Source organism: Gavia stellata, chromosome Z (assembly GCF_030936135.1).
Source record: "Gavia stellata isolate bGavSte3 chromosome Z, bGavSte3.hap2, whole genome shotgun sequence".
In the NCBI taxonomy this organism is placed as follows: Eukaryota; Metazoa; Chordata; class Aves; order Gaviiformes; family Gaviidae; genus Gavia; species Gavia stellata.
This window is the reverse complement of record NC_082637.1, coordinates 9,530,413-9,543,697: the sequence shown is the minus strand read 5'-3', so window position 1 is coordinate 9,543,697 and position 13,285 is coordinate 9,530,413. Positions and strand designations below refer to the sequence as shown.

The following is a 13,285-nucleotide window of genomic DNA, read 5'->3' as shown; positions in this document are numbered from 1 at the left end:
TAATTGATACTCTGAATCGTGATCTGTTTAATTGTTATCTATTTGTATTATGGGTTTGTCTAAGGTTCTGTTTATGTTACCTGGATATTTTGAAGACACCCTTGGGAAATTAGGTAGTGGACTGATGGCTTCTTCATTCTATGTTTTCCAGATTTAAGTAAATATTAAGATTTAGATGTTCAAGTATCCACTGGTTATTACTTCTCTGCTGGAACCAGGAACAAGAACTGCTGTGACTTTGGCTACAAACTGGCTAAATGTACTGATTGATTGTGTATAAGACCAGTTCATTCCCAGACATTGTATTGTTGTTTCTTCTGCTTATCTCTTGTGTCTTGTCCCTTAGAGGGCCATTCAGATGACCTAACTGCAGCCATTTTGGATATCTATTCTAAACCATCAATTACTTAAGATAGACAGATGTCTCTCTGAGGGGCTAGTCTCTCTCCATCAACTGTAGGAGAAGTGTAGATGATAAGATTACAGATGACCCCGAAGTTTTATACTTTGACCAACACTTTGATGTAATTCAGCCAGGTCAACCCTGGCCTTTAGTTGGTAAGCTGCTGAGTGTGGGAACTTTCCTGTAAGAGGTTTGTATGGTGCTTAGCACACAGCAATTTCATGTAAGATCAACAATAACCACATTTCCAACAGTAGTATCCTGAGATGAAATCTGCTAGAGTTTCTAAGAGGGTGAAGAACATGTTCCTGGTGAGGTGAGACCTGCAAACACGAAGCTGTGGCTACACACACACAGCTTACAGATTCGGTTGACTTCCTGAAGATGTGTCTTGCTGGAAGTGGAATGTGCTACAAGTTTTGAACTGCAGTCAAACTCCCCCAACTTTGTAGAAATGACAAACCCTCCTTCCGAGCACTAAAGGCTGCCATGAGCCTGAAGGGAGAAGGGGAATGTGCAGCTGGATGTATGTGCATGTTTGCAAAGAAGGGAGGAGAGACGAGGAAAGTTTCTCCTATGAAAGAAATGATCCAATTTGAAGCAAGTCCCTCATGGGAAGAGCTGTGACAGAGGCTGCTCTGTTCCTGTTAATTTTCACAGTGCAGCTGTCAGCGGGTCTGTAAATAGTACTCTGCGAAGCCAACACTTCCTATCCACACATCAACCATTCAATTAACAGAAGAACAGAAGAAGGAAATAAAGTGCACCACAGCCTTCTATCACGGCTTTGATGTTTCCCAGCAATTTATGAAAGTGTACACAAATCTAATTACAAGCCCCACTGCTTCCCATTTACATGGAGCTCCTCAAGTTCAGAGCTGTTTATATCAAAATAATTGTTAAAAATACCTCAGCTGATCTACGGCATTGTGGCCCCCACCCTCACCGGAGCCGCCATGCTGCTCCTCCCAGGGAGTTTCTGCCGACTCAGCGCTTTGGTGCCAGCGTGCACGCATAATAACAGCTGCTTTCCTGCCGCTCTGCAAGCGAGGCGCCCAGGCTACAACTTCATCATTCCCACGAAGGCCTATTTTCCTTCTTTGCTCCACCTGCTCAGAGCTCCTTCTGCAGACTCTCGCTGCTTTCCCTTCCATCCCTAATTCACCTGAATATTCCTCTGCTGTGTTGACAGGGGGTGAGAACAGCTGCTCGGCCAGTTTCTGTAATGGGACTGTGTCTGAAGGCAACTTCACAGTGCTTTGCAAAGTCATAACTGCACTGTAGGAATGCACAGCAATAATAATAGCAGTCATAAACATGAGCCAGGCTTGGTTTCTTTGATGGGGTGCCTGACAATCCAAAGCTAGGAAGATGAGAACCAATGCCCTGTTTGCCATGAGTTTGAAAGAGGGCCACTCACATGATGTACTGAAAATGACACGTGTTTCTCGGGGCAATTTTTTATAATCTCACATTTAAGTCACTCTCATTTGGTAAACTAAATAGGTGGAAAATTCCTTTAGCTTAATCAATGGCAATCTCTTGTGGTATGAGAGGGTAGATAGTACATTGTATAAGGCAAGAAGAGAATCCCTTCATCTGACTATTAATTGTGTTTGGCTGGGAATTTTGGTGCCATAGGGGGACTTCCAAGGAACATGGTAGGTGGAGGTTGAAAGTCAACCTTGTTCAAGGTGTTGTGTCATTCGTATTTTCTTGATTAATTAAAAAAATAGTAAATACAACAATTAAAGATCTAATCAGTCTGTCACCTAACAACACTGAGCAATAATTGCATAATTTGATATAGGTAGTTCCTGAGCAGAGATTTTAAGTTGGTTTTGTCATTTGAGTTGACAAGAGCTGCACAGAGAAATGTTGAAATGAAAGCCCCCAAGTTAACGAAGTTTTGGGTTGCAGTACTTTGGTTCTTTTTGAAGTTCAACTAAGTTAAATCTTTCTCTGAAAGGCAGACATCTGTTCAGTGCTTGTATCCAAGTCTCACATTTTCCTTTCTTTTCACAAAACCAAGGATTCCATCTGAAAATGTAATTTTCAAGGAAGATGTTCAGCCAGGCATAGATAGATTTGGGATGCCGTTGCCCAGACGCAGAAGAAATGCTGTGGTTTGACCAAGCTGATGCAGACTCCTATAGTAAAATAAAAGAGAACTTGGCCCATGTGATGGGGGAAGCCACCTTCTAGGGTTCTGGAGGTCTTAATGGTCTTAAATTTAATTAATTAAAGATATAGAATGAATGTAGTGCTGACAATCACTGTGTTAGGCAAGTTCACAGTACACCTAATGGATGAGGAGTCAGAGGACTCAGATGTGAGATGCTTGGTTTCTGAATCCCAAATTGCTTTAGTTGGGCAGCAAACCCCCAGAATGGGATTCAGCTTCTCTTGCATTGGACATGAAATTAGGTGTCCACTCTAAGCTGCTTACTCCTTGCGTACTCAGTGGGGAGGCAGAAGCCTCCATGGCTCAGTCAGGCAATCTTGAAGTAAATGTCTGAGGTATGTGGGAGGAAACACCATCAGAAAAGAGGTCAAATGAATAGCTTTAAATCTGACTTGTAGGTGGCTAATGTCAGCTAGGCTAGAGTCACCCTAGATCTTTAGCTCCAGCAAGACTACTGTGGCAGCAACAAGGGTAGCAGAAGGACTTCAGGGTGGCAAGAGCGTGTATCACTGGTGAGCAAAGGCGATTGTGGACTCTGACTCAACTGCAGGAAACAAGTGTTTTTAGCTTTTGTTTTTAAGCAGCATAGGTCCTTTTTCATTCTAAGTTGCACTGCAGGTGATGAACCACTATTTTGGATCTGACAGACCATAGAAATCCGACACCCAAAATTAGCTAAAAAGCACACTTCTATTTGGGTTTTGGTTTGACAGGTTTCAAAATCTATTTCTGCAAAATAAAATTCCTCCAGAGGTATCTATTTCTCTCTATTGATTATAATAGAAACTTAGATGACAAACACTTAGATGACAACCTCAGACATAGTTCCTCAGCTTCTGGATGTCTCAAATTAGGTGAGACGAGTCCCACATCAGGTATTCAGTCTAATGCCATTATGGAGAGCTCTATTATATTTAATGAAAGGGACACGCATGCCCAGAAGGTGATTTAGCCCATCCTAGCACAGATAGATAAAGGGAAGAATGCATGAATCTCTAGAAATATCTCTCTCTCTCCTTTCTATAGGAATCCTAGAAGATGTTTAGAATAGATTTCAAACTTTTAGACTGTTAAAGCCAAATCAAATGAATCACTCTCTTCACTTCTTCTCACCTCTATGCAGAAAATGTAGATAGCAGTACTGTTTTACTCCTTCCAGGAATCAATTCATAACGAAAGAATTTCTGAGGTGCCACAATGGGCGAGACGGTGAAAAAGGTGCAACAGTAGTATAGTTTTTAACCCTGTGTACTTTCTGGGTAGGATAAAGGCTGCTGTGATTTAGGTATGTGTGATGAAGTGTGGAGGAGAGTGTATTCTGCGCGGGTGGATGGACAAGGACATATCTTAGATGTGTTGTGCAGAATGACTCTTCAACTTTTGGCTGTCGCCCGGATATGAAGACACAGAGAAGAGGAGAAAACCAAGCTGAAGATGAGCCTAGGTAGGAGCATGACTGACAGGTAGGATGACAACGTTGCCCACAGTGATTGAGAATGGAGGAGGAGGAGAGAGGAAACAGGGTTTGGGAGGAAAAGTTCAAGAACTCTGTTTTTTACATATTGAGCTTGATCTGACAGCTAGACATCCAGTAGGAGATGCAGGAAAGACAGGCCAAGATTTTAGTTTGGACAGGTTTGGTCCTGCAATAGAGAAGTTAGATCTGCAAGCTGTCACTATAGAAATAGTAGCTGAATTTGTGTCAATGGATAAGGCTGCTAGGGAAAAAGTTTGGATGAGGAAGGGAAGAGAATCAAGTGCAGAGACGTGTTTATGCCCCCATATGGATGGGGAAAAGAGACAGGAGGGGACAGAGTAACCAAAGCTAGAAGTGCAGGGCATATAATTGTTATAAATACATTATAAATACTTGCAAAAGTACATGAAAATTATGATGTCTCCTAAAGGAGGACATGGAGGTCAAGTAAAGCACTATCGTAAAGCTGATGAGTTGATAGGCAATATGATTTAAAAAGACCCCAAAAAGCTCTCTTGGCTGGTAGGTACAAAGGAACCTTGGGCCTGTTCAAAAGTAAGGGATTTTGGGAAAGTTATTTCTAAAAGCAATTGTTTGTGTGAGAATTGGAAAGTTGTAGACCTGTTTGGTGGGCCCTTAGGAGAAACAAGTGCCTTGCATAGAGAAGTGGGCCTGTGATGGATGGCGGTCAGGCACCTGTCCAAGGAAAGGTTAATACAGAAAAAAAAAGAAAAAAACTTTCATAAAAGAAAGTTGCCTTTTGAAACTATTAGGCAACATATGTTGTGTGAACAGGAAGTCACAGTAGAGCAATAATCCTGACAGCTGTGGAGAAACAGGAGTCTGCCGCAGGAACGAACGGCTCGAGACCTGACAAGAATGATGATGGATGCCCCGTTGGTAGTACACGAGGACAAGGCAAAAGACATTTAAATTGGCTGAACCACAGGAGCAACTTTGAGTTGGCATCGCAGCTGGACAAATGAGGCCAGTCCTAATGGTGAGAGAAATGGGAGGGGGGACTGAAGGAAGATGGCAGCAATGAACCCCTCCTTTCCAAGGACGAGGGCTACATCGCCATCTCACCACGAGGTGGCTGCATTTCTCTGTGAACATCCAAGCCCTGAAAGAAGCTGCACACCCCGATGCACCATGAAAAAGAGAATGGGAACAGAGATCACTTGCAGGATTTGGCCCATCTCATTCAAAGCGCCTTAAGCATTTTGAGGCCCTGTGGGAAAAATAGCGTGTGCTCCATGTCTTGATCAAATGGCGGTCACTCGACAGGTCCTCACTAGTCTGCTGAGCCAAGGTAACTGCCCGTGTGCCTGCTCGTAGCTCATGGGAGGTAAAAGGCAATGCCACATAACTTAGCTTATAATGAAGAGGACGAAATTAATAATTTTCTACTTGCTTTTCCTGGACTGTTGGACTGCTGCTGAGGTTCAGCCAATTCATGGAAACTTGTCAAGCTATGGAAACCTGATTGTGAATCTGGGATGTGCATCCAGTAAGGGTTAAACTGTGATGCTTTTTCAGATGTCCAGATCTGGTTATTCAAGAACATTTCTAGAACAGGTATTTGAGTCAAATAAGTCAACAGGAAAAATGGTTCCATGGACTGATGAAATGGCCAAATTCATCATTGTTTTGCACATTCTAAGTTCAGTTGACGTCAGCAGGATGGAACAGAAATTTGCTCCCAAGTGGTCAAGAGATGAATATTTTTTCTTATCTAAAGTGTGCTGAAAATAGGAAGGATACGGGCTGGGGAAGGATACGGATATTTTGGGTATAGTAGATCTAGATAAAATCTGTAACTCTCCTTGGGTTTTGTCTGTTTTCTCCCATCTTACTCTCACCTCTGTCACCTGAGTTTGCAAGCTTTTTGGGACAGGAACTGACTTTTTATTACACCTTTTTGTGGTACCACACCCTGCGGAACTGCAATTCCTGATGTCAGTTTATACACATTATCACTTTGGGTCAAAGTTTGAAAGAAAGTCATTAAAAATACCTCTATGACCTGTCTCAGGAAAGATGCCCATAATATTTCACTATGGGATGTCAGCATCAAGCCCAGCAACTGGTTTTTTTAGAAGGAATCTTCTAGGAAGAGACTCTTAAAAGTATTGTAATACTTAAAAAAAATTGAGAGCCCCATCTGTAAGGAGATTTTTTTCAATAGCATCACTAGTAAACATGTACTATTTTTAATCTGATTTGTGTAAGATGGGGTTCCAAAAATTGAGATCTTGATGATTTGCTACTTTTAGAAACCTTTTCCCCTGTAAAGAATTTTCCATTTTTGTCCCTGCAAAGACCTAGAGACAATCTGCCAGGCCCACTTTAAACTTATTTGGATAAATTAATGAATTTACATTACAGTCTTTTACTGAAAGGGAGATTTTACACTCTTAAATATCTTTTATCAAGCTTCCTGCATCCTTTCCAAGTTGTCGGCATGTTTCTTAGCCTTTCAAGATTTACACTGTGAATAATTAGTAATAAAAATAATATAGTATTATAATAAACCAAAACATGTTGGACCAGTTTGTCTTTCCTTGCTGACAGTGGAATGCCTTACATTCCTCTGGGTCTGTGTGACAGTGTACAAATATCATTTTGATTGAAAATATATTTCCATTTCTACTTTCCTGAACTCTCACGCTCAAAACCCCATATTATTAGATATTTATCCAAGTGGAACGATCCCTCAAATGTTTCCTGGAAGATTCAGCAGTTGGTCTGACTGTCTTTCGAAAGTTGGATGCAGGGGACCATATTTATGCCTAAGTAGGCACTTTTGTGGTAGCAGTGAGAGGTGTCCATCGCTGTGTGATATGTCTCTAGCTTCTAGTGCCATCACATGAACATGCTGCTCTCTGCTGAATGCTGACAAAAAAGTTCTTTATCCTTCACCTAGAGGCAGGGTCTCTTTGGGGAGGGAAAACAAAGGAGCCCTTAGACACAAGTTTTTGCTTGATTCATCCCTCTGAAACTTGAAAGTTTACATTCAGGCTGAGTTTGACCCAAAGTTTTTGGCATCTGTGAACCATATGTCTTTTTTTCAGGCTATCAAAACTGCTGGTGACAGAACACAATACCCCTCGGGGTTCTGCACCTATGTGAAATGACAGTGTCATCCTCGCCTTTCCACTGATGATTTAAGCACACCCAAGGCCCTGCAAGCCTGAGCTGTTATCCATTCTTCCCAGAAAATGAGTTGCAGAGCGTAGATAAATCATCCCTCCTCCTCAATCAGGCCACAGGGCAGGAAAGGCTGGACCGATACTCACTTGCCCATGCTACAGAGCTACTCACCGGCATTGTCTGGCTGCCATGCAAGGCATTGATGGCTGCTTGGGCCTCCGCGTGTGAAGAGTATTTCACAAATGCACAGCCTGGAAGAGGAAAAAGAAGAACATAAGAAAGGTTGCATTGGTACCATGAAAGTCAGTCTAGCTGGGTATCCTGTCCTCAGAACTGGCCAATAAAGAAGGTAGTGGAGGAGAAAGTATAACAAGCAAACATGCTCCTGGTTATTCCTTCCCAAAGTCCAGTCATCAGCAGCCTGAGGACCTTCTGAGGCAAAGCCGCATCCAGAATACCCACACTGCTTATAAAGGGCACTGATGGACCCAAACTTAGCAAGTACTTTTTGAATCGTCTTATCTTTTGACCTCCACAGCTTCCAATGGCAGTGTTGCACAATTTTACAATTTATTGGGTGAAAATGAATTTCCTTTTATTTTTATTGGACTTAATGCTGAACACTCCTCCCTCTGGGGCTACAAGAAACAGTAAGGAAGTGTGTAAAAGTTATCAGAAAGGTACACATGCTTGTTACAAGCAACCACAGCCCAGCTGTACAGAGGCATTCACGTTACTCCAAACCTACAAGGTACCTTATCATATCACTGTCTGGTACAGCTCCACAACAGACTGCTCAGAGCTTGTCTTGGCTCCAAGCAGCCTTGGGCTTACAAAGCATAAGATAGCTTCTGATGAAGAAGCTGGGATGAGAGACATCTGCATGTGATGATTGACATCATGCCACCACCAAAATTTGAACCTTAGTCTTTCACCATGAGCTGCAGAGCCAGCAATGTAGGCAAAAAATGTAGGCAGTGCTTCTCTGGCCTGCATTGCCATGTAATGAACCTCTCATTGAACTCTTACATCATATTTTAGGGCAGAAAGGTGCATTTAAGAGTACGTGCTAGAGTGCAGAAATTATCAACACTTCAAAGGGTCACATGCACCACTAGAGTGGGGGAAAGTATTGCTAACACTCTTAGCTACAAGCAAACTGACTCAGAGAGAGGAAGAGTAATTTCCATATGCTAAGACGGTTTTTGGAACAGGCTGAGAGAGATCTGAGAAGTCCTGGCTTCCATCCCCTTCTGTTACTACCAAAGACTTCTGAGCTTTTAATCAATTTGCAAAGCCCTAGCTGTTTCCCTGGAGGCATGCAGATCACTGCACAGGGGATACCAGTCCTGACAATGGGACAGCTCTCCTTCATTCCCTTTGCAGAATCTTTAGAAGGTCCACGCACCCTAATGGATCCATACCGTGCAGGGTGAAAAACGAAACATTAGAACACTCCACTTGCAAACTAGAAGAATGAGCCTGGAAGGGCCCCAAAATCATCACTGCAGGCTGACAGAAGTGATATTGAAGAAAGCAGCAATAGCCCCTTCTAAAAATAACACACACATATGAAATTACCTTACAGCTAGGAGCCCTTCACTTCACATTACCCCCTCAGCCTTGCACTCAGACTGTATTTCAGGAAAAGCACAATGATTGTTGCTAATAGTTGGATCTAATTTATAAGGAGCTGAGAGGAGACAATCATGAGAAAATGAGATAGATAAACTTCAGCTGGAAACAATAGGGATCAATTATGACATAATCGCAGCCCAGCATTCCCGGGCTCCTGAGATACTGTGCCTTCCTCTTCATTAATCAGAGATAATCCAGAATTAGGGTGTTTAATTATTTGCAGAGATTCTTTTGTACTTTCTGCCTCTAAAAAGAAGATGCTGATTAGCAAATATACAAAAGCTTTCCAGCTCCAGTCACCCGTTGCATTTAGAGCAGGATTTTTGGCTGCAGTATTGCTGTCATGTTGAAGGCTTCACTCTCTTCAGGTGAAATTCACCCCTGTGCTGAGGAACCTGATGGATCAGTGGAGCTGGATAAAGGTGGGAATGAAGGGAGCAGCAGGCATTTATCTTGTTTAATGCCCAAGATGCTAAAGGGATCCCTCCTACAGCTTCCAGTAGGTTTTAAGGTAGCAGGGTAAGTGAAAACTCAGCTTTCACTAGTGTATGGTGGCAAGGCAATAGGAGAGATCCCAACATTTTGGCCCTTTTGTTTGTGTGTTCCGTGGGATGGCTTCTGTACACAACATCAAATGTGCACATAATCTTCTTCCCTCCCATTTTCATCAGAACTGATTTCAGGACCTCATGAGATGGGGATGTGAGTCATGCCACCCTCCTTAGAACAATGGTGTCCCTTTGACAGGAGCAGATGTGGAGTTTGAAGGGATTTTGACACACAGAGAGATATATAACCTGTGCCGAACAGGGAGATACATGTGCTCAAATGTTTTTTTCTTTCCTTACTTCCATACTATAGAGCTGGAAGGACTGCTCTGACTGTCTTGTCAGCTTGGAGGAGACTGCAGAGTCAGGGCCTAGGGTTATAATTGTGGAGGGTGTTAAGACTCCTCTTGTGGAACTTCTGGTGTCGTGGGAAATCTTTACTTTCTGAGTTACTGAAGTAGACAACTGCTGAATGGAGAAAAAAAAAAGGAGGGAAAAAAAAAAAAAAGAGGCTGTCCAGAGAGCAGCAATGCAGACCCTGTGGGTCCTGCTGGCTTGCTGAACTGGATCCACTTCAGCTTTCTCACCTGAAGACTCCTGCACTCCTGGCTGCACACTGGTGAGCTTTACCCAGAGAGGTGCAGGAAGGCTCCTTCCTCTCCCAGGAGAGACAGGTTCTGCATTCCCCTTCAGGCAGAGAAATGCCTCTATCCCAGCTCTTCTGATACCTGGTTGCATGCTCCAGCCACTGTGCCTACCCCTGAGCGACTGGTGCAGGAGGTATTTTTGCAGCCCAGTGAAGCGCATGCCTCATGGCTCAGGGCATCATCACCCATGGCTTCAGGCAAGGTTCAGACAGCTTTCTGGCTGTGACTGGACTGTGGTGGCATTAAAGTGGGAAGCTGGGACCTACCTTCTGAGAGCACTGCTTGCATCGAGGTACCTGGAGGACTTAGAGTCTCACCACAGGGATGCCCAGTGGGGCTTCACGTAAGGGGTTGGGTAGGATTAAAGTCTATGGGATCTGATTGCTATCTGACACTTTGACAATCTGCTTAAATCTCAGTTTAGGTGGAATTTAAGCCTTATGGGTTTTACCCAAAATAAGTAGCACACAAGCAATGTGTGTCACATATTGGTTTCTAGCAGATGGAAAACATTACAGACTGGGAATAACTTTGTGGGAGTTGTGGCTCGCCTGACTGTCTCCTAAGATAAGGGCACTAGCCTTAAGTTTTCTCTTGGATTGACTGCTCTGTGTGTGTGTGTGCGCGTATGTAACTGTGTGTGTGTAAATTAGGAGCTTCACATTCTCAGTAAATAGCACCAGCAAATGGAAGCTGGTAATATTAACTCTGTCAAGGCTCAATATTGATCCTGAACAGCTCAGTGAAATGCAAGCCTGAGACTGCAGCCCGCTAGCACTAATAATTAAACTGGTTAGCAATATGGAGCTGCCACTCAGATTCAGACATATAATGAAATTGTTTAAGAAAAAAAAAAAAAAACAGATAGAGCAACTATGAATACAAGTCTGTGGGTTGGATCTCCTTTGGAACCTGTTTCTTACAGATCTCAGACATTATTGCCTTTGTTATTACTCTGTTTGACTCCTTTGTTATTAGATTTTTTTTTGGTACAATTCTGGGTGGAGGCAGACAGACTTTTTTTTTTTTCTTTTCCCCAATTTACTGATTTGTTCAGTGAATGGAGTACTTAACTGCCTACTGTTACGATGTTTGGAGCTCTTCTAGGCCAACCTAACCTACTGCTTTCCAGTGGGGCAGCCCCCCTCTTTTGGTGTCATGAAACTGAAGTAGCCATACAATTGAAGAAAGGTGCCCACAGTTTATTTTCAGTCATTTATATCAGGAAGGCTGAGCTTTGCTGACTTATATCAAACAGCTGCCCTATAATGCTGGTGTGAAGTCTTTTTTGGCCGCCAGTGATTTTATGGAATAGCAATATCTTTCTCCAGTGTATCACTGTGATTTGGATTTTTTGCCTCCCTGTTGCAAAAATATGCTGGTTGATGTTGTCACATGTCAAAATATCCAGTGAGATATGAACTGCGTCAGCAGGACTGGTCTCTTCGCCGGTGCTGCACATTCCAGCACAGTTTATGATATATTATACGCAGATCAATATTTAATGGACACATTATACTGTCAAGAGAAGAGGGCTTCCTATTCAAATTGAAGTTACTTTGTCTAGAGTGACGGGAAAAAAAAATGACCCTCACATTCAAAAGAGAAGACTCATTCCCACACCTGGGCTGTAGAAAAGGATCCTTTGTGCTATCCAGGTAAAAGGTAATGCCAAAAAGTGACAGAAGGAGGTAAGGCACCTCATTTTGCAATGAAGCATTTGCATGTTTCAAATAGTAAATGTCTACTGAGTGTAATATTTAAATCAGCACCTGCACCCTTGCAATTATGATCACTGGCTGGTGTGTATTTATGCAGAGACCAGCTGAACAAGGGGAAGACCTGGGGCTGGTGGGTGAGAAATAAGCAGAGATGGTGGTGGAGCCAGTGGGTCAAGATGTAGAGTAGCAACTTTGGCTTTGTTTAACAAAAGAATTGACCAGTTCAACGGGGTGGGGAGAACACATCCTGAGCCAATGTAAGGGCCCTGTGTTCAGAGGGGAGGCTCGGCCCTGTGAGCAAGCAGCAATAGGCATCAGTTTGCACCCGATAAGACATAGCTCTTTGCAGGGCATGTTTTTAAGTGCAATCATCTTTTTCTTCTCATGCACAAGCCGCCAGTGACCAGCAAAGAAATGGCCTCACTTGGCAAATGTGAGCCCTCCTAATGTAAGAGATGCTGTCCTGGAGGCTACTTAATGAGTTTGTCCACCAGAATATGATATATACACTGAGATTGGGTCTAATTTGACACTAAAGCCAGAGTGTGCCGCAAGCCGTCACCTCACCTTTGCTGTTGCCATCAGGTCCCCGAAGGATTGTGCACTCCTCAATGTTGCCAAACGCCTCGAATAGCCTGCGCACGTCGTCTTCTGACTGCTGCTTATTGAGCATGCCCACAAAGAGTTTTCTGTCTTCTGGAACAAAATAAAGAGATGCTTACCATATTTCAGGAGGGATGTGAAAGCCAAGATGGCTCAGTATCACATGCAAAACAAACAGTGATTTCATTGAGGTGACATATTTCAGAAGCTGCTAGTCATTTCAGGTGCCTGGCTCAAACAACCTTAATAACATCTGACTTTCAATGAGTACTTGAAAATAATTTGGCCATTCAAAAAAACCAACCAACCAAACTAAAAAGGTTTGGTTATATATAAAACCTTTAACTGCTTCTCAAAATCTAGGCACTGAAATCTTCCAAACCAGCTTTTTCTGATCAATTTTTGCAGTCAGCTTGCAGTAACTGAAATGACAACATTGCTCAGACTGTGATCCAGGAGGAATATGGATAAAGATAGCATATAGAAATAAAGTCCAAAAGAAAAATAACATAAGTTAGTAGCCCTCGCAGTACTAAATAAATTTCAGGAAAAAAATGTTTAACATAAGCTGGTTTAAATCAGGATATAACGGAAGCCACAGCCTGTAAATGGAGACTTGTCATTCATACCCACTCACAGACACATACCTACGGGTTTGGATGAGTTTTTTAATATATTTTTAAAGTTCATTTGAAATAAGCCCAAAGTTTTTGAAACATATATTGGTTTTTGAAACATAAAGTTAACTTATATGATTACTAATATCTGAGATAGCTCAAGCAGGTGGGATTTCATGTCAAAGCAGGACATGGTCTGCTAGTAGATAATTGTATTTTGAATGAGGAAAGCTATTTATACTTGGACTTATACCAAGTATGGAGATCTTCAATCCAGAACGAAACACCTTCAG

The 13,285-nt window shown here is 42.5% G+C and overlaps 1 protein-coding gene across 47 annotated transcripts in view; it reads right to left on the bottom strand.

Moving 5' to 3' along the window:
* CELF4 (CUGBP Elav-like family member 4) overlaps positions 1–13,285 on the bottom strand; it is a 685,725-nt gene that overhangs the window by 67,824 nt on the left and 604,616 nt on the right. For 24 of the 47 annotated variants that reach the window (XM_059834415.1, XM_059834375.1, XM_059834395.1 and 21 more), the window contains 2 exons: positions 12,340–12,468; positions 7,390–7,469 (listed from right to left, as the gene is read on the bottom strand). In XM_059834415.1, coding sequence (XP_059690398.1) covers positions 7,390–7,469; positions 12,340–12,468 — 209 coding nt within the window. The remainder of the gene's footprint in view (positions 1–7,389; positions 7,470–12,339; positions 12,469–13,285) is intronic. The other 23 variants (XM_059834366.1, XM_059834377.1, XM_059834401.1 and 20 more) reach the window with 1 other exon arrangement.